The sequence below is a fragment of the Hypanus sabinus genome, chromosome 7 (genome assembly GCF_030144855.1).
Source record: "Hypanus sabinus isolate sHypSab1 chromosome 7, sHypSab1.hap1, whole genome shotgun sequence".
In the NCBI taxonomy this organism is placed as follows: domain Eukaryota; kingdom Metazoa; phylum Chordata; class Chondrichthyes; order Myliobatiformes; family Dasyatidae; genus Hypanus; species Hypanus sabinus.
This window is the reverse complement of record NC_082712.1, coordinates 111,990,625-112,017,026: the sequence shown is the minus strand read 5'-3', so window position 1 is coordinate 112,017,026 and position 26,402 is coordinate 111,990,625. Positions and strand designations below refer to the sequence as shown.

Below are 26,402 nucleotides of genomic sequence, written 5' to 3'. Positions count from 1 at the left end.
CCTGCAAGAACTGGTAAAGACAGCGAAAGAGGTGCATGGTTGGTGGAAACGATGGATCCTGCCAGGGAATTGGAAGGACCTTCAGAGTCGCCTAAAGGGCCTTGAACTCAACATCTCCAAGTTGGTTTCCAAGAAGGCCCACTTCATACAGGTCAGGAGGAAGCTGGAAGGCCAACACCGGCGTTGGTCTTTCCTCCAATTCTCACACGCCAACCATCAGATTGAAACTTATGGTCCTTCCAAGTTTACTGGCAGCAAACGTGATTTTCACAGGTGGCGAAAGGACTGGGAAGCACTCCAGAGGCAGGGAGAGCCGACTGGTTCAAGAGAGGTGAAAAAGGTTCAACTACTGGACAGTCTTGATGACAAAATCAGGAGAGACCTTCTCCTCACTACTTATAACACTGCAGATGACATCTTCTGTGTTCTAGAAAACCACTATGGAAATTAAACGTGCATTGCTATTGAACTAGTGGAGAAGTTACAGAAAATGTCAGCTGTCAGAAGTCATCAGCCACGGAAAATAATGGAATTAATTCAAACTGTGGAGAAGGCACTTCAAGACCTGAGTGACCTTGGAGACATAGGTGCTATCAAAAATCCACTGGTGACAAGATCAGCTGAAAGTAAACTTCATGAAACTCTCAAAAAGGAATGGCTGGTCTATGTTGCTAACAGGAGAAATGTTGTGGCACCAGATAATCGGTTTGACAGTCTCTTGGAATTCCTCAAAGAGCAAGGGAGCATATATGAGCAGCTCAAGCAACTGAGGGATGAAGAGCCAAATAGAAGAGAAACCAGGGCTGAGCCAAGACATGTCAGAACCAAGTCTACCAAATCAGGCGACGACCATGCAGGGTGTGTAGTCTGTGGTGATGGAAAGCACAAAAGGAAGCTCTACTTTTGCAAATGGTTTTGGGCGCTAAAGCTACCGGAGAAAAAAGCTGCAGTAAGAAAGTTGGGGGCATGCAAGAGATGTCTTGAGGTTCAAGATGACAGTTCATACTGCAAACCCGTCTATCTGTGTATAAACCAAGACTGCAAGGATGAGCATACTCCTGAGCATCATTACTATCTGTGCCCCAATGCTGAAATAAAGAAAAGCAGCGCAGGGCAGAAAAACAGCAGATTAGGTCCAGAAGAAGATAAAGGCAGCAGAAATATTCAGAGGATCTAGAGGAGTTCTTCAGCAAACTTTCACCAGAATTGGCCAAACAATGTAGCGATGTATTTTCAAACACTGCATCCAGAGCCTTCAGCACTGTGAAAGATAAACCAGGCCTTCTGGTGGAAAGTGGATTGCAGGAGCTGCCGGTGATTATGATGCTTCTTGAGATCACAGCTAATGCTGGACAAAAAATCGGGATGTTAATTGACGTGGCTTCAGACACCAATTATATAACCCACAAGGCGGCAAGCAGACTGAACCTTAGAAGTGAGGAAATCACTCTCGTTGCCCATGGAGTTGGGGAATGAAGGTTCAGGTGGAAACAAAGCAGTACCTTCTAAAAGTCAAAGTAAACACTCCCAAGGGCACTCTCAAATCACACCAGTTGGTTTGTTATGGACTAGACAGCATTGCAAAGGTCCTCAAACGTGTGACACCAAAGCAACTGCAGAAATTCTTCTCAGACATACAGCTTGATGAACTTGTGAGACCCAGAGAAATAGATTTACTCATAAGCCATAGAGAAGGTCAGCTAGGGTTTCAGAGAATCAGAGCTGTTGGAGACCTCGTGCTGTGGGATGGACCACTGGAGAAGACGGTCGGAGGAGCACATCCTGATCTCTTTGAGGAGCTGCCTGTCGGCCCACATGCCCAAGACACATTTTGCAAGGTCACTGAGAGCAGCTGCTGTAAAGTACGAGGAGCTCACCAGCAGAGTCCCAGGGCAAACAGACAGGATGGCATCAAGCTCCAGGAGTCAGGTACTTCAAACACCAACCGGGACTTTACCTAGAGTGGTGGAAGTGGGATAGTATTGGAGCAGCAAGCAAGCCAAAATGCGGGGGTTGCTGCTGTGAAAACTGCCAGCTGGGCGGCAAAGGAATGACTGCTGAAGGGAGGGAACTGTAAGAAGAGACCTCACCTATATCACAGGTGACTGCCACAGCAAGGAACCACATTGGCATGCCAGATATCCTTGGTTAGAAGATCCAGCTTCCTTGCCAAGCAATAAAAGAACAGCTGAGGCTACATTTATCAGGACGGAAAAGCAACTAGCCAAAGAACCTGAGTGGAAAGCTGCCTACACTGCTGAAGTGCATGACATTGATCAATTGAAGGGCTGCAGTGAAATTGTCCAAAGACACGGCCATCAACTGGAACAGGACAGTCTGGTACGTGAGTCACCTTATTGCTACGAACCCACACTCTGTCACGACCCCAGTGAGACTCGTGTGGAACAGCAGCCAGCTAACAGTTCAGAGGCGTGAGCTTGAACGACCTGCTAATAAAAGGTCCAGATGTCCTCAACCAGATTCGCACTGTCCTACTCAGATTCAGGGATGGAGTGTACGCTTCTCTGGGTGACAAAAAAGATGTAATTTTTTTGTAAAACCAAAGGTTTGGTTGGAAGACCGAGAAGTGTACCTGCATAGATTTCTCTGGCAATACTCCAAGGACAAGGAGCTGGGGGAATATGCAATCACAAGAGTGAACATCGGAGATAAGCCAGCACGGTGCATTGTGCAGCTAGCAATGTGCGAAACTGCTAATCTCCCTCCTTTCACCCACCTCAAAGAGGAGCGGCAGGTGCTCCAACACGACAGCTATGTTGATGACTTTCTCACGTCCCACAACAACCTTGACCAGCTGAAATCCATCACATCAAATGTGGAACAGATCCTGAAGGCCGGAGGTTTCAAGCTCAAGCCTTGGGTCTTTTCTGGGCAAAGTGGGAGGAAAGAGTGCAATGACAAGCTGGAGAGGTCCAAGGCAGGAACCATGGTCTTGCCAAACCAAATGTGCGATGATGACAACAAGGCATTTGGACTGGGCTACATAGTAGAAGAGAACAAACTGCATGTCATGATTACAATCAATTTCTCGAAGTGAAAGAAAATAATTAGACTTAGCCAAGAACTTCTATAAGAGCAAATCAGAGACCAGATGCCAAACCCCCTGACACGAAGAGAACTGCTCAGCCAAGTATCAGGGCTGTATGACCCAGTTGGTCTGGTCACTCCTGCTAAGCAGAAAGGAGCTATTCTGGCGTGAAGAGCATTCCAAGAGGCAAAGGGCAAAAGGTGTCCAGTCAAAGAGACATGGGTCATAGCACTCTCAGATGGCCTCAAGGAGGATGCAATTAAGCTCTTTGAGGAGTAAGTTCAACTTGACAAGGTAAAGTTCACCAGGGCACTGACTCCCCCCAAGCTTTGAGGAACCCTGGGCAATCACGTTCTCTGATGGAATTGAGCATGCCTATGGAACAGTGATGTACCTAAGGTGGAACTCAGACCAGGGTTCAATCATCAGGCTAGTGGAGTCTAAAGCCAAATTAACTCCCTTGAATCACGAAGGTGATGCTGTCAAAGCAGAGATGTGTGGAGCAGTGTTTGCCTCACACCTGAAAAAGTACTTTGAGCTGCACAGCCGAATCCAAGTTGTGAGGTGGTACCATTTCGTTGATAGCGAAACAGTCCTTGGTGCAATACAGCGTGAAAGCTATAGCTATCAAACATTCTTTGCAAATAGGATCGGAGAGATTCAAAACAGCACAAGGATCCAGGACTGGCGGTGGATTCCTGGTCCACAAAATATTGCTGATGTAATCACCAGAGGAGCTAGCCCTCAAGAGCTGGGTGAAGACAGAGTGGCAAAATGGGCCAAAGTTTTTGATTGCCAGTGAGTGAGTGGCCGAAGAAATCAGCCAGAGAACTACTGCCTAAGGGCTGCTTCTGCCTGGAAATTTTGGGTGGACCCCGCAGTGTCACACGGGATCAGCGTTGGAATCCGCAGGAAGATGCCAAACTTTAAATAACTTGAGACTGTTTCATGGAAAAGAGCACTGCTGTCACTGCATTAGGATAAACTCCGCCACGGGGATCAATGCGCGCAGGCACTCATTGGAAATGGCGTGAGGCTTAAGAAGAGCTCGTGAACCTTCAAGAGAGTTCACCCGGTTTGAAACCATAACAGTTGGAGGCCATAACGGTCCATTAGAGAAACAGAGGTGCAGGTCCAAATTCATCTGCAAAGTCTGAGAGGCTGCCAGTTTTTCACCTTAACCTTATTACTAATGACAACTTACCATTATGACTAACGTTATACCTTATGACTAGTGACTAATGACTGATTACTTATGACAAATGACTACTGACTAACGGAACTATCAAACTGCCGCACTCGCAAAAAATAAAAGGAAAAAAAGGAAAAGTTGTTTGGTCATTAAGTAGAATCCGGTTAAAACCTTCAGGTAGGTGCATTTGCTCCCTTTCAAGTGGGGAAGCTGTGTATGTTCAAAAAAGAATAAGAACTCCATCTTGATAGTGTGGAAAATGAAGTTCAGGTGACATTATCTCGAGAGTCTCTAGTGACAGGCAAAATAAACAGCGTGTTGCTTTTGAAAGTATTGATGAGCAGGAATGCCAGTAGATATGCTGTTGTAAATAAATAAAACATACACTAGATATGTACTCCTTATTTACATCCATGGCAGCCTATGCTGTAATGGGATAATGGCCTGTGTCACCCTAATGTCCATAAGGAACTGGACTGAAAGAGTGTCCTTGCAATTTATCAGGGAAGATACCTCTTGTACTAAGTTTTTTTAATTTAATATTTTTTTTGCTCAGCATAACAAAACTTTCAATTTCCAGATACATTTACATTTCTTCCCCTCACAGATACCAGCATCAAAATATAGACATCACCACAACATCCTATACAAAAGCCTTATTAGATGTAGGTCTACATCTACATACTGCAGAAAAGTTTGCCCTGCTTTATGAAAACTATTTGTTTTTGAGTGTTCCATACATGGCAAAAAGTCCAAAGGAATGTATTCAATGATTGATTTACACCAACCAAAAAGTCCAGGGGCCTTATCGGCTATCCAACAAAGTAAAGTGTTCTTCCTCGCACGAAAAGTCACAATGTTAAAAAGTTTTTTCTGAAGTGCATTAATAATATGACTGTTGGGTAAGTCTAAGAGAAAAGACACTGGGTCCAGTTCAAGATCCATCTTCAAATCTTTTCCATTTCACCCAAACTATCACTCTAGTATGCCTGAAGTTTGGGACAAGTCCAAATACAGTGGGTGAAAGTTTCAGTATTTACATTTAGAACACATTGGAGAAACCCCCATCTTAAATTTCGAGAGACAATCTGGAGTCAGATGAGCTCTATGCAGAATTTTGAGTTGCAATATTACAAACTGAAGTTTTCTTTGCATTATCACAGATGTCTTCCCATGTTTCAGCTGTAATTTCTACTCCCAGCTCTTCCTCCCAGACCCTTCCCGGCTACTCAGCCTCTCCCCAAGAACTTTGCTGCAGGCTGCTGTAAAAAATACTAATGGAGACTTCACCCTTAGAACAAAACATCCTCTTCTATGTCAGAACTATAGAAATTAGTTAACAATGATGTTTTTTCTGTATATAATCTCTTATCTGAAAGAAACGAGAAAGATTCTTGTTGGGTATGTTAAATTTCTGTACTATTTGACTAAAAGACATCATTCCTTCATCAAACAAGTTTCCTAGATGGAAAATACCCTTAGAAATCCAAAGTTTAAATCCAGAATCCATTATGCTAGGCTAAAAATCTGGAATGCCGGTTATTGGAGTGAAGGGTGATATTTTCACTGCGTTGCCCTCAATTTGTTGCACCACCCTTCAAGTCCTGACTATTAATTGTTAAAGGATTGCGACAATATTCCTTAACTAGTTACATCTTATTGAGGAAAAGCAAATTAATACGAGGGCATTTTGCTTGTGAAGCTTCAATGGCCAGCCAAACTGAGGAGGGGTCCCTGCAAACCCAGTCAACCACATAAGATAAAAGGGAACTTTATTGATATTTTTTGATATCTGGAAAATCTAGACCCCTAGACTACAGGGAATCTGTAACTTAGACATTTTAATACAGGGGTTTTTTTTGTTCCAGAGAAAAGAAACAAATCAGCCATTTATTTTTTAAGTATTTGTTGGGTAAAAATGAATGGGATCATTCATATTGGGTAGAGCAGATGAGGAAAATTGTTAATTTTGAGCAAGTATACCTGTATTCAGCCAACCCAAGAAATGTGAAGAGTGTTCCATCACTCAAGATCTTGTTTGATTTTGTCAAATAACTGTAAAGTTAGCTTTGAATAATTAATCAAATGTAGATGTGATAAATATGCCTAAGTAAACAAAACCTGTCTGCGACCATTTAAAGGAGAAAATACCCTGAGTGTCAGGTACCTGCTGCAGATTCCCCAGAGGCATAGCCTCTGATTTAGTAAAGTTGATTTTATAACCTGAAAAGCATTAAATGAATTGATGCATTGTATAAGGTGGTGCACTGATATAGCAGAGTTTGATAAGAAAATTAGAACTCATCCGTATACAATGTAATTTTATGTGCTTTTAGTTCTATGTCTGGAGCAGATATTTTAGGGTCTCGCCGAATAGCCTCAGCCAATGGCTCTTGATCACTAGTTGAAAAGTAGAGGTGATAAAGGGCAGCCCTGCCAACTACCCCTCAGAATACTAAAATTATCTGACCTAATACCACTAGTGAGAATCTCAGCGGAAGGGTCATTACAAAGAACCTGCACCCACTTAAGAAAATTATTGCCCAAACCAAATTGTTCTAAAGTGAAAAAAAGAGACGGCCGTTCAACATGATCAAAGGCCTTTTCTGCATCTAAGGAAACCACCGAGCCGTCCACTGCCTGTTACTGACATGCCTGGATCACATTAAGTAATCATCTGATATTGTTAGGTGAGGTACGGCCTTCTACAAAACCGGTTTGATCCTCTTTTACGATAAAAGGTAACAGTTTCTAATCACAACGCTAAGGTTTTAGATGAGATTTTAAAGTCAACATTTAACAATGAAATAGGCCTGTAGGAGACACAATCTTCAGGGTTCCTTGCTTTCTTAAGAATTAGGGAGATAATAACTTCTCTCAATGATGGTGGGAGGAGACCACAATTAAATGCAAGATTGAACATGTGGCGACCCACTTTCTGCGCAGGCGAACCAGCTCACAAATAGCCAGCGCGTGGGGGAGAGACTTTGGTAATGCAGCTCTGATGTCATTTCTGCCTGGAGAGGGTGGGCGCTAGGGATTAAATGCCAGCGCCCTGAAGTTTGAACAAACTAGTCTCAAAAAGACTTGCCGACTGCGTGTCGTTATTTCAGTGCTGTGTGTAGCACATCGCTACATTGGTGACCCCGATGGTCCAAACGGGATTTAGACCAAAGATGACCAACTCTTCATCTGTTCATGCAGTTTTGCTAAAACTGCCGACTTTCTGGACGCTGCGACCATGTGTGTTGTTTAGCCAAGCAGAAGCCCAGTTCCAGATTCGGCAGATCTCTTCTGATTCCACGCGTTACTACCAGGTGGTGAGCGCCCTTGACCAGGAGACGGCCACCCAGGTTGCGGATTTCATACAGTCGCCCCGGGAAGAAGGCAAATATGAAGCATTCAAAGCACTGCTCATTGGGACCTTTGGCCTACTTCACCTGGATGGTTTGGGAGGCAAACTGCCATCAGCATTGATGAACGAGATGCTGTCCCTGGCTGACAGACACAAGCCCTGCCTCATGTTCGAGCAAGTGTTCCTAGAGCAACTGCCCGAGGACATACATCTGCTGCTGGCCGACACAGATTTCAGTGAGCCCCTGGAAGGTGACAGCCCAGGCAGACGTGCTGTGGAAAGCCAAGAGGGAGAGCGTGGCATCCGTCAGTCAAATTACTAGGCCACGCGCCCAACAGCGGACCAGACCAGGCTTGGCAGGGGGGCGCACACAACACAGAGGCAGGAGTGAGGAGCCCAGTGAACAGTGATGTTTCTACCACCAGCGGTGGGGCACAAAAGCCCGCTGTTGTCGCCTGCCCTGCAAGGGCCAGGGCCAGCTGCCGCTAATGACTATGGTAGTTGGCCACCAGGACAGCCTCTTGTATGCCTGGGACAAACAGTTGGGACGTCGCTTCTTGGTTGACACCGGAGCGGAGATCAGCGTCTTGCCCCCGACGGGGTACGACACCTGCAACAGGAAGCCAGGACCCACCCTGAGGGCCACAAACAGCAGCACGATACAGACCTATGGCATCCGCACAGAGCAGCTGCAGTTCAGCACCAGCCGGTTCACGTTGGACTTCATACTGGCCGCTGTGGCCCAACCACTCCTGGGGGCGGACTTCTTGTGAGCTCGCTGCCTGCTGGTTGACTTGCAAGGGAAAAGACTGGTACATGCCGAGACTTTCCAGATGTTCTCCCTGGGTGAAGCCAAGTTGCTGGGCCCACACCTGGACTCCATCACGCTGTCGGACAACGAATTCACCAGAATCCTGGTGGACTTTCCATCGATTCTGGCACGGCAGTTCACGGCAGCCATGCCCACACACGAGGTTCAGCACCACATCCCGACCAAGGGACCACCCCTCCACGCCCGCGCACGAAGGCCCCCCCACCCCGGAAAAGCTCCGCCTGGCGAAGGAGGAGTTCAAGAGGATGGAGGAAATGAGGATCGTACGGTGGTCCGACAGCCCATGGGCCTCCCCCCTGCACATGGTGCCCAAAGCAGCTGGGGGTTGGAGACCATGCAGCGACTACCCGTAGACTGAACAGGGCTGCAACTCCAGACCGCTACCCCATGCCACACATACAGGACTTTGCAGCAAACCTGCACAGGGCAAGAATCTTTTCCAAGGTAGACCTCATCTGGGGATACCATCAAATCCCGGTGCACCCTGAAGACATCCCCAAAACAGCACTCATCACCCCGTTCCGCCTGTTCGAGTTCCTCCGAATGCTGTTCAGCCTGAAGAATGCCGCACAGACATTCCAGCGGCTAATGGATGCGGTGGGATGTGACCTGGACTTTGCGTTCATCTATTTGGACGACATCCTTATAGCCAGCAGTAGTCACCAGGAGCATCTGTCTCACCTCCGCCAGCTCTGCTCCCACCTGAGTGATTTCGGCCTCATGATCAACCTGGCCAAATGCCAGTTCGGACTCGATACCATTGACTTACTGGGCCACAGGATTACCAAAGACAGGGCAACACCTCTGCCCGCCAAGGTAGACGCTATCCACCACTTTGCCCGGCCCAACACGGTCAAAGGCCTACAGCAGTTTGTTGGTATAGTGAACTGCTACCACCGTTTCCTCCCCTCAGCAGCCCGTATCATGCGCCCTTTGTACACCCTGATGTCGGGTATAAGCAAGGACATTACTTGGGATGAGAAGGCCGCAGCCGCTTTCGTTATTAAAGCCAAGGAAGCCTTGGTAGATGCTGCGATGCTGGTGCACCCCAGAACAGACGTTCCGACCGCCCTCAATGTGGACGCATCCAACAGTGGGGTGCTGGAACAGGTCATCCAGGGGCGCTGCTAACCCTTGGCGTTCTTCAGCAAGCACCTACAACCACCCGAACTCAAGTACAGTGCTTTTGACCGGCAGCTGTTGGCACTGTATCTGGCAATCTGGCATTTCAGGTACTTCTTAGAAGGCAGGCCGTTCACAGACCACAAACCATTGACCTTCGCGTTCACAAAAGTGTCCAATCCCTGGTCAGCTCGCCAGCAGCGACATCTGTCCTACATCTCCGAGTACACGACAGATATCCAGCATGTCTCGGGAAAGGGCAATGTCGTGGCAGACGCACTCTCCAGACCTGCTGTCCAGGTCCTGTCCCTGGGGATGGACTATGCAGCACTGGCAGAGGCGCAGCAGGCAGACGACGAGATGCCAAGCTACAGGAACGCAGTCTTGGGTTTGCAGCTGCAGGACTTTCTCATAGGCCCAGGTGAGAGGACACTTCTGTGCGACGTGGCTACCGGCCAACCTCGCCCCGGCAGTCTGGAGGCGGCAAGTTTTCGACTCCATACACGGTTTGGCGCACCCAGCTATCAGGTCAACCATCCGGCTGGTCTCCAGCAAGTTCGCGTGGCACGGACTTTGCAAGCAGGTCAGTGAATGGGCCAGAACGTGCGCGCAGTGCCAAACAGCCAAGGTGCAGCGGCACACTAAAGCCCCGCCGCAGCAGTTTGAACCCACCCACCAGAGGTTCAACCACATTCGTGTGGATATCGTGGGCCCCCTACCAGTGTCCCAAGGAGCGGGGTACCTCCTAACTATGGTAGACCGGTTCACGAGGTGGCCAGAGGCGGTCCCGCTCACCGACACATCTGCCGATTCCTGCGCCCGAGCACTAATTGCAACCTGGGTAGCACACTTCAGCGTACCGGCGGACATTACCTCTGACAGAGGTGCTCAGTTCACCTCCAGCCTGTTGGGAATGCAGCTACACCACGCTACTGCCTACCACCCACAGTTGAACGGACTAGTGGAACGCTTCCACCGTCACTTGAAGTCGGCTCTAATGGCCTGCCTGAGAGGACCTAACTGGGTGGACAAGCTTCCCTGGGTCCTGCTTGGAATTCGCACAGCGCCCAAAGAGGATCTGCACACCTCATCGGCCGAGTTGGTGTACGGTGCACCCCTGGCCGTCCCAGGAGAGATCATACCAGCCCCAAGGGGGCAAGAGGAGGAACCCACAGCAGTCCTGGACAGACTATGCGAAAGGCTTGGCAACCTGGCCCCCGTACCGACTTCAAAGCACAGATGGACCCCGATCCATCTACCCAAAGACTGCAGAACTGTAAGTTTGCGTTTGTACGAAGGGGCGAACACCGGGCACCGCTACAGCAGCCATACGAGGGACCATTCAAGGTGATCAACAACAACGTTCTGGAAATTGGGGAGAGAGAGAAGGTTTTCATGGTGGACCAACTCAAACCAGCCCATGTGGACTTGGTGCAGCCAGTCAAGGTTCAGGCACCACGGCGCAGAGGCAGACCTCCCAAACAGAGGCTGATCCAGACTGTAGATGTTGGAGGGTGTATCGCCAGCTCTGGAGGGGGGGGGTTATGTGATGACCCACTTTCTGTGCAGGCGAACCAGCTCATAAATAGCCAGCGCACGAGGGGAGACTTTGGTAATGCACCTCTGATGTCATTTCCGCCCGGAGAGGGCAGGCGCGGGGGATTAAATGCCAGCGCCGCGAAGTTTGAATAAACTAGTCTCAAAACGACTTACTGACTGCGTGTCGTTATTTCAGCGCTGTGTGTAGCACATCACTACAATGTTTAGTAAAGGCTCTAATAATAACCCTCTGAACTCTTTATAGAATTCATTAGTAAGTCCATCAGGACCAGGGGGCTTCCCACTTTGGAGCTGTCTCACAGCTTCCTGTATCTCATGAATAGATATAACGGAGCATTGAGGAGGGACTCTTGTTCAGAAGAGATGCCTAGGAGATCTAAATTCCTGAAAAAGGACTCCATTCTAGATTGTCCATCATTACATTGCTCAGATTGATACAATTTAGTATAAGATCCTTAAAACATGTTAATCGTTTTAGAATTACTAGTGAGGGCTCCTGTCCTATCCCTAATTGAAGCAATAGTCTGAGAGGCATTTTTCTATCTAGTTAAATAAGTCAAATACCTACCTGGTTTTTCACCATGTTCAAACAATCGTCGTTCAGCAAATGTCAATTTTCTTTTGGCTGCTTGTGTAAGTAAAGAGTCTAGTGTACAGAGTAGGGCTGTGATGTTCTGTAACTTGGCTGCAGAAGGCTTATTAATATAATCCTTTTCAACTGCCACAAGCCTTGCTTCCACTAGGCGCTGCTGTTCCGCAGCTTGTCGCTTCTTACTAGCGGGGTAGGAGATACTAGAGATACAACTAAATCTAGGAGTGTTTTGGGGGTTAGAAAAAAAATCTTCTGGTGTACACTTGAGTGGATTAGAAAAAAATGTGAAGTGTTTGAGGGATGTACCAACCTCCAGATAGCCACAAGTCCTAGTTCTCCACACAAGCCCATGATTTGTTTGGACTGTGAGGAGAGCAATCGGGGGACCACTAGGCACTCTGTCCATAAATGGGTCCATGAGACAATTAAAATCTGCACCTACAATAATGTTTTGTATTGAAAAGCTTGTAAGTTTGGAAAAAGCATCCATTAGGAATTTGAGAGGATGAGTTGGAGGGCAGTAAACATTGAGAATACCAACTTCCTCTCCATATATTGAAGCCTTAACCATCACAAATCTCCCATTGAAAGATGAAAAATAGACATGATCAAATCCACTCTGTTGCAGTTTTAGATGTTCTTTGTCATTTAAGTGTGTCTCCTGCAATAAGGCTATATCCACCCTTAACTTTTTCAGGTTTAGTAGGATTTTCTTTCTCCTAATTGGTGAATGACTCCCCTTAATGTTCCAAGTGCACAATTTTAATATATTATCTGTCATAACCGGTTATAACAATCATTTGACTCCGGAGGAGAAGAAACCAGACTTAAGATCAGCTGAGCAGCAATAAGTAAATTTAAAAACACAAAAAAAATGAAGTGCCAACAGTGCTGAACAAGAGGATTTAACCCCGCACTTAAAGGGGATATCTGAACTTTCTAGCACCTCATGTTCTGCCCCACTGCCAATATGGCATTTAACATTGTCAAAAGTGAATACAGGGCATAATTTATCAATCCACCGATTTGTTACATGTTTAAGCTCCTTCAGGCTGGAGCAGCACCTTTAATTTAAGCAGATAGTGAAACTATTCATCAAAACAAAACATTACCCATCCTATAAGCTATCTTGCCGTTGAGTAATGAGAACGTAAAGTAAAGCAACCATCGCATATAATTGTCCATAACCAGGGCTACACAATATACTGTATACGTTCTTTAGCCCAACGTGTCCACAAAATTTTAGCTTTGTTAGAAGAATCAGATATCTTGATGGTACCATCGTTGGTGATTTTCAGCACCACTGGGTATAGCATAAGGTACTGGATTCAGGATTCTCTCAGCTGCTTCTTTACCTGGTCGAATTCCTTGCACTTCTGAAAAACAGCTGCTGAAAAATCTTGAAAAGACTTAACTCTGGATCCCTCATATACTAAAGCCCGGCATCAGTCCCACAGCATCTGGAAGTCTCCATCACTCTTTGCTTATCACTGAAATTATGGAACCACATGAGGACAGATTGAGGGCGTTGGCCTGGGCTCGGTTTTGGAGCCAGTTTACAATGAGCTCTTTCCACTTTAATGCATCCAGCCTTGGTTTCCAGATCAAAGAATTAGGCAGCCAGCCCTCAAAAAACTTCGCTGGTTGGCTGCCTTCTGTACCTTCAGGGAGACCGATGATCCATATGTTCTTTCTCCTACCTCTTCTCAAGATTATTGATTAGTCAGACAGGCTTTGAACTTGCTTTTCTAGTGCATGGATGCAGCTTTGGGCTTGATCAACTACAGTCTCTATTGTGGAGAATCGGGTCTCGGTCGTTCTTGCATCAAGATTTTTAAGCTCCAATGTGTGGTTCTGGTGTTAGAGTGGACCCAGCTTCTCATCCATCATTTTGGATGTGTTCTCTGTGAGTTCCTGAATTACTTGACGAAAAGCAGGGTCCAACGTGTTAGCATAGCTAGCAGCAGTGAGCTCCTCAGCCCCGGGAGAGCGCTCTGTGCAGTCCATCTTGGCCACCTTTTTAGTACTTTTCGATGGCATGGTGTTGAAGCAGCTCAAAAAATATACTCATCAATTATAATGTTGTTAAATCTGACACTTGGACATTAAATAAAAAGTTGAAACGAATAGGTTTATATGCAAAATTATCAGTGTTGTGCTGAGCTCAGCAAAGCAGACCTTTCTCTGTGCCGTCATTTTGAAAAACCTCTGTTCTGTAAGCTGTAAGATTTGGTGAGAAGTCCTAAGTTGGTGTGAATTGCAAGTGATAAATTGCTGCAATAGTAGAATGCATGTTTATATTTAGGCTTTCGAGAAATGCTGCAAATTGTGAATGCTGCCATTCTGTCTATTTTATGGCCGTATTTCAAGTAAAAATTGTTCAAGTTGTATAAGACAGTGAGGCCTAATTTGGAATATTTTGTTCAGTTCTGCTCATCTACTAGTTGTTTTAAACTGATGGGTCATATGGTGACCAACTAATCATCTGGCAGAACAAGCCCTCACCCACACCAGTTTCTCCTTAGGCTCCTGCAACTTGCTCCACCTCAAGGGGGTAGCCTTGGGTTAATGCTTCAAGCCTTCTATAGTAATGCTCCCCAACTCTTTCTATGCTACATTGTCAACTGCATTGGTGCTGCTTCATACACCCATGCTGAGCTTGTTAATTTCATCAACTTTGTCTCTAGCTTCCATCCTGCCCTTAAATTCACTTGGTCCATTTCTAGCATCTCTCTCCCTTTTCTCAATCTCTCTGTCTGCATTTCTGGAGACAAACTGTCATTGTTTATAAACTTAGTTGTTTCCATGGCTATCTTGACTAGCTCTTCCCATCTGGTTTTCTGTAAAAATGCTGCTCCCTTTTATCAGTTCATTTGTCTCTGCAGCATCTATTCCCAAAATGGGACTTCCATTTCCAGGAAATCAGAGATGTCCCCCTTTTTCAAAGAATGGTGTTTCTCTTCCTCCAGTATTGATGCTGCCCTTATCCGCACCTCTTCTATTTCCCAGATGTCTGTGCTCACCCACCTTCCTGCCACCTTAACAGGAAAAGTGTTCCTCGTCAACTTGTCCTCATCTACCACCCCATGAGCTTCTGTATCCAACACATCAGTCTCTGCAACAGCTACCATCTTCTATGGGATCCTACCACTAAACACATCTTTATCTACCCCTTCCTGTCCTCTGCAGGGATTATTCATTCTGAGCTTCCTCCGTCTGTTTGTCCCTCCTCTCTCCTGGCATTTATCCCTACAAGCAATAGAAATGCTGCACCTGTCCATTGACCACTTCTCTCACCTGTATTCAGGGCCCCAGTAGTCCTAGGTGAGGCAACACTTCAAAGATGAATCTGTTGGGTCATCTGTTGTATCTGATGCTCTTAATGTGGCATCCTGTACATTGGTGAAACCTGACATAAATATAGGATCCACTTTGAGTATTCCACTCCATCTACCAAAAGCAGAATTACCCAGTAAACAACCATTTTAATTCCTATCCTCATTCACCTTTTGACATGTTGGTTCATGCTGCATCTTCTGCCACGAAGAGGGTGGAGGGACAACACCTTGTATTCTATCTGGGTGGCCTCCAACCTAATGGCATGAACATCAATTTCTTCCTTTGATGTTATTTATAGTTTTTTTCCCCCTCTCATTTTTCTTCCTTCATATTTCTTCTATTCACCACTCTCATCTCTTGCCTCTGACCTTGCCCAGTGCTCCTCCTTCCCCTTTTCTCAGGGTCCACTCTCCTCTTCTATCAGATTTCTTCTTCTCCAGTCCTTCACCTTCTCCACCTACCTGGCTTCACCTTCTAACTTGACCTCCTCCTCTCTTCCCCCCCAATCTTTTTTATCCCGGCATCTTCCCCCCTTTTCAGTGCTAATGAAGGATATTGGTCCAAAATGTTGATTTTATATTATTTCTATACATGATGCCTCACCTGATTTCCTCCAGCATTTTGTGTTTGTTGTTCTGGTCATCCAGCAGTTGGGTTAAAGATCAACTAACTGCACAAAGTACAGGACAGGTATGTTGCAATCAGAAGGAATAAGAAGTGACAAGGTAAGAGAACTTTGGATGTCGAGGAAGGCGATGAAGTTATGCAGAAGAAGAAGAAAAAGGGAAAAAAAAGTTTAGGAAACTAGATCAAACATAGCCGTTGACAATGATAAAGAAACCAGAAAAAGCTCAAAGGAATTAGGAAAGCCAAAAGGGGTGATGAAAAATTCATGGATTAAAGAGAATCCCAATATATTCTTTATATACATGAAAAGCAAAAGGGTAACTAGGGAGAGAGGGTAGGACCACTCAAAGATAAAGGGGGGAACATTTGCTTGGATGCGATGAATGTGGATGAGGTCCTAAGTGAGTACATCCATATTTACTAAGAAGGATGGGGAGGATAGGCTGATCATTTCTGAGTATATTAATATGCTAGGATATTTCAAGGTAAATGAGGAGGCAGTGTTAGGTCTCTTATAGAGCTTTAAGATGTGTTCCCAGGCTAATGGGATATACCCTAGATTAGTGAGAGAGGCAAGAGATAAGATTGCTGGGGTCTTGACCAATATCTTAATGACCTCTAACCGCAGGGGAGGTCCCGGGGGCTGGCAAGTAACTAATGTTATTCGGGAAAGGAACAAGGATAATCCTGGAAACTGTAGACCAGTGAGTCTCATGTCAGTGATAGGGAAGTTACTGGAGAGAATTTTTGGGGATAGGATTCGATAATCTTGTAATGTAGTTAACAGTTGGCAAGTATGATGTTGTGGGCATTAGAGAGTCATGGCAGAAAAAAATCATAGTTGGGAGCTTAACATACAAGGATTGAAAGGACAGTGTGATAGGCAGAGAGTGAAGTGACTCTGTTGGTAAAAATAGAATCGAATCCTTGGAAACAGCCAGCATAGATAGGATTGGAAGATGTAGAATCCTTGTGGGTAAGAATTAAGAAATTGCAAGCGTAAAGAAAAACCCTAATGGGATTAATATACAGGCCTCTGAACAGTGGCCAGGTTGTGGGGTACAATTTATAACAAAAAATAGAAAAGGAATGTGGAAAGTAACGTTTAAAAAAGGGCAATTTTATGATAGTCATGGGGGATTTCATTATGCATTTTGATTGGGAAAATCAGGTTGGTGATGGGTCTCAGGAAAACGAATTTGTAGAAGGCCTATGAGATAACTTTTTAGAGCAGCTTGTGATTGAGTCTACTGGGCTCTGTGTCCACCTCGCAAGTAAATACAGATACAAAATTATGACCCTCTTTCTTCTCCCCCCCCCCCCCCAATTTATTTTGGTTCCATGCATGGATAACCACACTGATTTTCCAGAGAACCAGTTTTGTCCCTTGCTATCACTTTGGTCTTAATACTATATCTGTAGAAGCCCTTGGGATTTTACTTCACCTTGTATGCTAGAGCAAGCTAAAGCCTTCTTTTAGCACTTTTGATTTCCCTCTAAAAGTGTTCTCTTGCATTTCATATACAGTACACCTCAAACTCCTCATTTCTTGCCTATCATTGTTGTGTATTCTCTTCTTAATCAGTATTCCTCAAAAACCAAGGAATGCATTATTCACCACCCAAACTACTTCTAAGGCATCCTTGCTGAATTGTCAACTCTATTAAATGAAAAGATTAAGTCAGGTTTTGCTACACTGGTTGCTATTTCTAATTTGGGAGCTTAGTAACATTTTATTCAAAAATAAAAGGAATTAATTATTTTGTTTAATTTAGGTATGCTTTTTCCAGAAGTCCTGGTTTACCAACCATTGTGCCAAAACTAGATCCAAATGTATATCTTGGACAATTGATGGGACTTTCTGAAACAGATATTTTGAAGATAAACAAACTATATCAGTGTAGTAAGTACAAAATAATAACTGTTATTTTTGAAATTTTGTTTCTTTAACACTTGCTGACTGCAAACATGTGCAGCAACCTAAAATAAGGAAACCAGCTGATTCTAGAAGCTGATATGTTTTTGAGTGAGAGAATGGATATTTTGGCCCACTAAGTCACTGTCAAGCATAAATTATGTACACTATCAACTCCCTGCACACTAGGGATGAGGCATTTATAGAGGCAATCTACCTACCAACCTACATGTCTTTGGGATATGGGAGGAAACCAAAGTACCTGGAGAAAACCCATATGTGCTCAGGGAGAACATGCAAACCTCACACAGACAAAAACAAGGTCCAAATTGAATTTGGGTTCCTGGTTTTTTCAGGCAGCAACTCTACTAGCTGCATTACTTTGCTGCTTTTGATCAGCACTTTCCTTGTAGGCAAGAGAATGAGACTGAAAATATTATTGTATTAAAGAGTTGTGGTATAACTTATGCATTAAATGGATTCCTGCTTTGCTGTTACACTTCTATGGTTGAAACTTCATGTGAACTTAATGTTTTGTTGGGACACCATTTCATTTAACAGTTTCTTCACATCAGGTTCTTGAATCCACCTGACAAACCTTAACACTACCTGGGATCGATATCTCACTCTCGCGCACTCTATCTCTCACTCTCGCTCTCTTCTCCCCTCAGTCATTGTATATTTTGTTGTAAGTTGGATATCATTTATGCTAATTTGTTGTGTTTTTACTTTGTTCTGTATTGTGCTGTTGCTACAAAAAGCTAATCGTGTGCATGTGTATATATACATGTTTATGAAATCAATAAACTTGAATTTGAACACAGCTTAACAAAGTCATTTGGATTATATTATTGCCTTCTGCATTTTCTAGTTTTAAACAACTATTTGCTATTTCACTCCCCCACCCCCATCACTGGATCCATATAAAAATGAGCTGCACACAGTAGGCAAATATCATTTTAATAGTTCGTAAAAAAAAAAAAAAAAATTTCATTGGTAACCTAGCTATTTGTTTAACTTCATCCAGAATTAGAAACATTGACTCATTAGGTGCCTTTCTATACACAGAATATAAATAAGTAATCAAACATTCTCATTTGAGTATACCGATTCGTATAAATGGTACAGATAAAGTACTTTAACAGAATAACGTTCTCTTATGTAGTACATAAACATATTTTGTTTTATATTTGTAGCTATGTTTATGTTTTAATTATTTTTTCAGAAATATGTGGAAATCTACTTACTGAAAATTATAGATATTTCACTTCTCCAAGTTTCCCAAACTTTTATCCTGACCATGCCAACTGCAAGTGGATGATCCGGGCACCCTGGCATCATAAGGTGTGTGGTAACTGCATAAGAAATATAAACAAAAATAACAACATAAGTCATCTTCAGGAAATGGAGAGGCTAAAGAAATTTACATTCCCATGAAAGGCATTTTAATTTTTTATCAATGAATTATATTTTTAGGCACAGAAAACAACCAAATGTCATTTTCCTAATTTAAACAGTTTTTAGTAATTTAGCTGCCCATCTTATCAGCATACGTTGTACAGCAAGTCTCTAATCATTATATAATGGTACCAACACAAAGTACATTAAGATTTAATAGCTAGGATTTTGCAGAAAAATACTGTCAGAAATCATGATATTCTGCACATCTGTAGGAATCCTACTGTTGGTGTCATGTGTCAGGTGGTCACTGTGGGTAGGTGACTGCATTATGATTTTGATCTAATGAAACTTGATGTATGAGTCAAAACTTTAAATCTGCCAGCCAAATTTGCATAAATAAGTGCAAGGCATCAGGAAGCAAATCTGATGTTTTGGTTTGAATGGATGGGAATGACTAAGACCTTTGGGAAATGGTGAGATGGATGTAAAAAGTATACCTTCTTTAAACTAACAATGGATTGTTAATTCAAATTTGTAAAGGCATTTAAAGATGCATGCAGATATTTAAATCTATTTTGCAAGTCATTTGAAATATTTTTATTTCTGAGCTTTTAAATGATATTGAATATGTCTGAACATGTCATTCACAGTTATGCTACTCACAACATTGCAGGTCAGACTCTTATTGATCCTGATGAATATATTCAAGTATGAACGTAGAGGATAGGAACAGGCTATTTGGCCCATAATATTGTGCTGAGCCAGCTAAAAAGCAAATCAAGAAACCAAAACTCTAATCCCTCCTACCTACACCATGCCCATTTCCCTTCATCTTCCTTACATCCATGTGTCTATCCAAGCGTTTCAACCATGAAACCAGGCAGCGTATACTAGGCATCCACGACTCTGAGTAAAAAAATCTTAGCCTTCACATCCCCCTTAAACTTTTCCCTTCTCACCCTCAATGCATGCCCTCTGGTATTAGACATTTCAACCCTGGGAAATAGATGCTTTCTGTCCACTCTACGCCTCTCATAATCTTACAAACCTCTATCAGGGTTCCCCTCAGCCTCTGATGCTGCAGAGAAAACAATCCAAGTTTACCAAACCTCTCATGATAGCACATGCCCTCTAAACCAGAGGTATTCTGGTGAACCTCTTCTGCACCCTCTCCAAAGCCACAACATCATTCCTATAGAAGGGGGGCCAGAACTGTGTACAATACTCCAGATGTAGACTAACTAGAGTTTCATAAAGTTGCATTATAACCTCCTATCTTTTGAACTCAGTGCCTCGACTAATAAACGAAAGCATTCCATAACCACCTTATTAACCTGTGTAACCACTTTCAAAGAGCTTTGAACTTGGGTCCCAAGGTCTGCCCAGCAACACTGTTAAGGATACTGTTAATAGTTTCTTGCTCCTCACATTTGCCTTACTGAGGTGCAACACCTCACATTTGTCTGGGTTAAACTCCATCTGTCTTGCTATTTCTCAGTCCACAACAGCAACTAGTCTATATTATGCTCTGTTCTTTGCCACTCTTCCAGACTATCCACAACTCCAGCAATCTTGGTATCATACGAAAATGTACTAACCCGCCCTTCTACATTTTCATCCAGGTCATTTAGATACACTACAAATAGCAAAGGCCCCAGCACAGATAGATCTCTGTGGAACTCCACTAATTATAGACCTCCAGCTCAAGTAAGTTCCTTCAACCAGTACCCTGTGTCATCTATGTGCAAGCCAGTTCTGAATCCAAACAGCCAATTCGCTGCGGACCCCATGCTTCTTAATCTTCTGGATTAGCCTTACAAAAGGGACTTTGTTAGACGCCTTACTGAAATCATGTGGACAACATCCACTACTTTGCCCTCACCAATGTTGCTTGTCACCTTGTCAACAAATTCAATCAAGTTGGTATGGCAGAGCCTGCCACAAACATAGCCATGTTAGCGCTCCTTAATTTGGCAATGGGTTTCCAAATGCTCATATATTCTATCCCTAAGATTTTTTCCCAAGATTTTCCCTTATTCCCTTTTTAAATAGGGATACATTAGCCACTCGCCAGTCCTTGGAGTTTGCCTATGACTACAGAGGACACATAGATGCTTTGTGTCAAGGGCCCAGCAATCTCCTCTCTTGCCTCCTTCAATAATTTGGGGTAAATTCCATCAGGCCCTGGGGACTTACCCACTTTAATACTTGTCCTATCAGTGGCGTCAACAGAACTCTACAAACCAAATAAAAGTACAGAAGGGATAAGCAGAGCAGCCATTGTTGAGAGTAGGCCAGTTGTGAGAATAGAAGCAACAGGTTTTGACTCAAAAGATGCGTCGGCTCTGTGTAAAGCGTTTGTTAAGGTTTCCTTATTGTGTTTTTTCTCCCCCCTCTTACTGTACCATTTAAATTGCTGTGGAGTGCTCTTCGTGCCAAATGTTGGAGAGCTGGGAGACCCAGAATCTCCCCATGAACTAATCTGCGTCAAGTGCATCTGGCTGCAGCTCCTTGAAGACCATGTTAGGGATCTGGAGCAGCAACTAGATGAACTTCCGTTTGTACGGGAGAACAAAGATATAATTGATCAAAGTTACAGGGAAGTAGTCACCCCAAAGTTGCAGGAGGCAAGTAGTTGAGTGACTTTCAGGAGAAATAGAAATAGGCAATTAGAATAAAGCAACCCTGTGGCCATTCCCCTCACAGACAAGTATACCGCTTTGGATACTTTTGTGGGGGATAACCTCCCGGGGGAATGCAACGGCGACCAGATTACAGGTGCTGAGCATGGGTCCGTGGTGCAATAGGGGAAGAGAGAGAAGAAGGGAGTGGTAGTGATAGGAGACTCGATAGTAAGGAGAACATACAGGAGATTCCGTGGACATGAATGGGACACCCAGATGGTATGTTGCTTCTCAGGTGCCAGGGTCAGGGATCAATGACGTAGGAAGGAAAAGCAATGAGGTCCTGAAAAGAGACTTCAGAGCACTAGGTAGAAAGCTGAGAAGCAGGACCACCCAGGTAGTAATTTCTGGATTGCTGCCTGTGCCACTTGCCAGTGAGGGTAGAAACAGGATGATTTGGCAGATAAATGTGTGGCTGAGAAGCTGGTGCAGGGGGCAGGGCTTCAGGTTCTTGGATAACTGAGATCTCTTCTGGGGGAGGTATGACCTATTCAAAATAGGTTACACCTGAATCCGAGGGGGGTCCAATATTCTTGCAGGCAGGTTTGTTCAAGCTGTTGGGAAGGGTTTAAACTAACTTGGCAGGGGTTGGGAAACAGAGTGAAGGGATTCGGGATAGGATGGATGGTAAAAAAGTAAAGATAGTTGCAGGCAGATTGTCAGGAAGGGCAGGCAGGTGTTGGGACTTGGTTGCAGCCAGTAGACTGAGTGTCAAATTAGGGGTACAGAATCAGAAAAGATAGCAAATACGGTACTCAAGGTGCTGTATCTAAATGCACGTAGTAGAAGAAGCAAGATGGATGATCTTCTTGTAATATTACAGATTGCCAGATATGATGTGTGGCCATCACTGAATTGTGGCTGAAGGACGGTTGTAGTTAGGAGCTGAATGTCCAAGGTTACATGTTATAACGGAGAGATAAAAAAGTAGGCAGAGGGGGTGGTGTGTCTCTACTGGTAAAGAATGGCATCAAATCATTAGATGTGACATATGATTGGAAGATGTTGAATCCTTATGGGTTGAGTTAAGAAACTACAAGGGTAAAAGGGCATTGATGGCAGTTATATACAGGCCTCCCAACAGTGGCTGGGAGGTGGACCACGGGTTACAACAGGAAATAGAAAAGACAAGACAAAAGGGCAATGTTATGGTAGTCATGGGAGATTTTAATATGCAGGTCTTTTAGGAAAATCAGGTTAGTAATGGATCTCAAGAGAGTGAGTTTGTTGAATGCCTAAGAGATAGCTTTTTAAAGCAGTTTGTCATTGAGCCTGCTAGGGGATCAGCTATACTGGATTGAGTGTTAAGTAATGAACCGGAGGCGATTTGGGAGCTTAAGGTAAAAGAACCCTTAGGAACCAGTGATCACAATATGATTGTGTTCAACTTGTAATTTGATAGGGTGAAAGTAAAGTCTGATGTAGCAGTATTTCAGTGGAGTAAGGGAAATTACAATCATATGAGAGAGGAGTTGGCGGAAGTAAATTAGAAGGAACTGTTGGCAGGGATGTCAGCAGAACAGCAATAGTATGCATTTCTGAGAAAAATGAGGAAGGTGCAGGATGTGTGTAATCCAAAAATGAAGATGGACTCAGATGATAAAATAGAACAACCATGGCTGAGAAGGGAAGTCAAAGCTATTGTAAAAGCAAAAGAAAGAGCATACAATAAAGTAAAAATTAGTGGGAAGAGAGAAGATTGGGAAGTTTTAAAAAAACCTACAGCGCGCAACTAAAAAAATATTAGAAGGCAAAAGATGAAATGTGAAAGCAAGCTAGCAAATAATATCAAAGTGGATAGTACAAGTTTTTAAGTATCTTAAAAGAGAAATGAGGGTGGATATAGGACCACTTGAAAATGAGGCAGGAGAGAGGGGACAAGGAAATGGTTGATGAACTAAATGAGTATTTTGCATCAGTCTTCACTGTGGAAGACACTAGCAGTATGTCTGATGTGTGTGAAGGAAGAGAAGTGGATGCAGTTACTGTTACAAGAGAGAAGGTGTTCAAAAAATCTAAAAGACTTTAAGGTATGTAAGTCACCTGGACCAGAGGAACTGCACCCTAGGGTTCTGACAGAGGTAGTGTTAGAGATTGTGGTGGCATTAGAAATGATGTTTCAAAAAGCGCTGGACTCTGGCATAATGCCATAAGACCAGAAAATTGTAAATGTCACCCCACTCTTTAAGAAAGGAGGAAGGCTCAGCAAGGAAATTATAGACCAGTTAGCCGAACTCAGTGGTTGGGAAGATGTTGGAATCAATTGTTAGGAAGAGGTTATGGAGTACTTGGTTATACAGGTCAAGATAGTACAAAATCAGCATGGTTTCCTTCATGGAAAATCCTGCTTGATGAACCTGTTGGAATTCTTTGAGGAGATTACAAGTAAGAGAGATAAAGAGGATGCAATGGATGTTATATATTTGGACTTTAAAAAGGCCTTTGACAAGGTGCCCCACATGAGGTTGCTTACCAAGTTAAGAGCCCATGGTATTATAGGGAAGTTACTAACATGGTTAGAACATTTGGCTGATTGGTAGGAGGCAGCTAGTGGGAATAAAAGGCTCCTTTCTGGTTGGCTGCCAGTGACCAGTGGTGTTCTGCAGGGGTTGGTGTTGGGACCACTTCTTTTTATGCTGTATATAAATGATTTAGATGATGGAATAGATGGCTTTGTGGCCAAGTTTGCAGATGATATGAAGATTAGTGGAGTGTCAGGTAGTGTTGAGGAAACAATGCAGAAGGACTTAGACAGGTTAGGAGAATAGACAAAGTGGCAAATGAAATACAATATTGGAAAATGCATGGTCATGCACTTTGGTAGTGGAAATAAATGTGCAAACTATTTTTTAAACAGGGAGAAAATCCAGGAATCTGAGATGCAGAGGGACTTGTGAGTCCTTGTACTTGCAGGTTGAGTTGGTGGTGAGGAAGGCAAATGCAATGTTGATGTTCACTTCAAGAGGTCTAGAATACAAGAGCAAGGATGTGATGCTGAGGTTTTATAAGGCAGTGGTGAGGCCTCGCCTGAAATATTGTGAAGAGTTTTGGGTCTCTCATCTTGGAAAAGATGCGCTGGCATTGGAGAGGGTCCAGAGAAGATTTACAATGATGATTCCAGGAATGAAAGGTTTATCATAATGAAGAACGTTTGATGGCTCTGGGTCTGTACTCGCTGGAATTCAGAAGAATGAGGGGGGGGGGGATCTTACTGAAACCTTTCAAATGTTGAAAGGCCTAGACAGAGTAAATGTGGAAAGGATATTTCCCATGGTGGGAGAGTCTAGGACAAGAGGACACAGCCTCAGGATAGAGGGGCACCCTTTCAGAACAGATATGGAGAAATTTTTTTAGCCGAATGGTGGTGAGTTTGTGGAATTTGTTGCCATATGCAGCTCTGGGGGCCAGGTCGTTGGGTGTATTTAAGGCAGAGATTGATAAGTTCTTGATTGGACATGGCATCAAAGGTTATGGGAGAAGTTTGAGAACTAGGGTTGAAACATAGAAACCTACAGCGCAATATAGGCCCTTTGGCCCACGAAGTTGTGCCAAACATATCTGTACCTTAGAAATTACTAGGCTTACCTATAGCCCTCTATTTTTCTAAGCTCCATGTGCCTATCTAAAGAGACCCTATTGTATCCGTCTCCACCACCGCTGCCGGCAGCCCATTCCACGCACTCACCACTCTCTGAGTAAAAAACTTACTCCTGACATCCCCTCTGTACCTACTCCCCAGTACCTTAAACCTGTGTCCTCTTGTGGCAGCCACTTCAGCCAATGGAAAAAGCCTCTGACTATTCACACGATCAATGCTTCTCATAATCTTATACCCCTCTGTCAGGTCACCTCTTATCCTCCATCGCTCCAAGGAGAAAAGGCTGAGTTTGCTCAACCTGTTTTCATAAGAAGTGCTCCCCAATCCAGGCAACGTCCTTGTAAATCTCCTCTGCACCCTTTCTATGGCTTCTACATCCTTCCTGGAGTGAGGCAACCAGAACGGAGCACAGTACTCCAAGTGGGGTCTGACAAGGTCCTATACAGCTGCAACATTACCTCTCAGCTCTAAATTCAATTCCATGATTAATGAAGGCCAATACACTGTATGCCTTCTTCGGACATCAAAGATTTAAAAGCGAGCCGCGCCTTCAGCACTTCTGGGCTATAATCCTCCACCAGACAGAATTGGAAATCCTGCAATTTAACCATCCCTAAACGGCGAGCCGAGCGAATAAGCTGCTCTTTAACATGCACATAGTGAAATCGAACAATTACAACTGGTGGTTTAGATGAAGCAATTGTTGATCGGCGCATAACTCTATGGGCACGATTGAGTAACGGAGGACTGTCTGGGAATTCAGAAGGGAACGCATCCTTTGAAAGTTGAGCGAAATACTTCGTAGGGTCCCCTTGTCCGATGCCCTCAGGGAGACAAGTATGCGTAGGTTCAGTCTTCTAGAACGATTTTCAGAATCGATGCTCTTGGCTTTAAGTATTTCCAACTGCTTAATCGCTGAAGATAGTTTCTTTTCCAAATCCTCAATTTTCAAGTCACGCTTCTGAGCGTCTTCTTGCAAAGTTGCGATTAAAGTTTGATGCTGTTTAACTTCATGACCAATCTTACCCAGAGAATCCTGAAAGACCTTTAAATCTTCTTTAAAAGTTTGTTATTGTTTTTCAAATTTTTGATTTAAAAGCTCCAGTAATGTACTGTAAGACAATTCAGTCTGTTTA

At 43.9% G+C, this 26,402-nt stretch overlaps 1 protein-coding gene across 10 annotated transcripts in view; it reads left to right on the top strand.

Moving 5' to 3' along the window:
* LOC132397109 (low choriolytic enzyme-like) overlaps nucleotides 1-26,402 on the top strand; it is a 95,933-nt gene that overhangs the window by 47,193 nt on the left and 22,338 nt on the right. For all 10 annotated transcript variants that reach the window (XM_059975415.1, XM_059975420.1, XM_059975413.1 and 7 more), the window contains 2 exons: nucleotides 17,444-17,571; nucleotides 18,809-18,927. In XM_059975415.1, coding sequence (XP_059831398.1) covers nucleotides 17,444-17,571; nucleotides 18,809-18,927 — 247 coding nt within the window. The remainder of the gene's footprint in view (nucleotides 1-17,443; nucleotides 17,572-18,808; nucleotides 18,928-26,402) is intronic.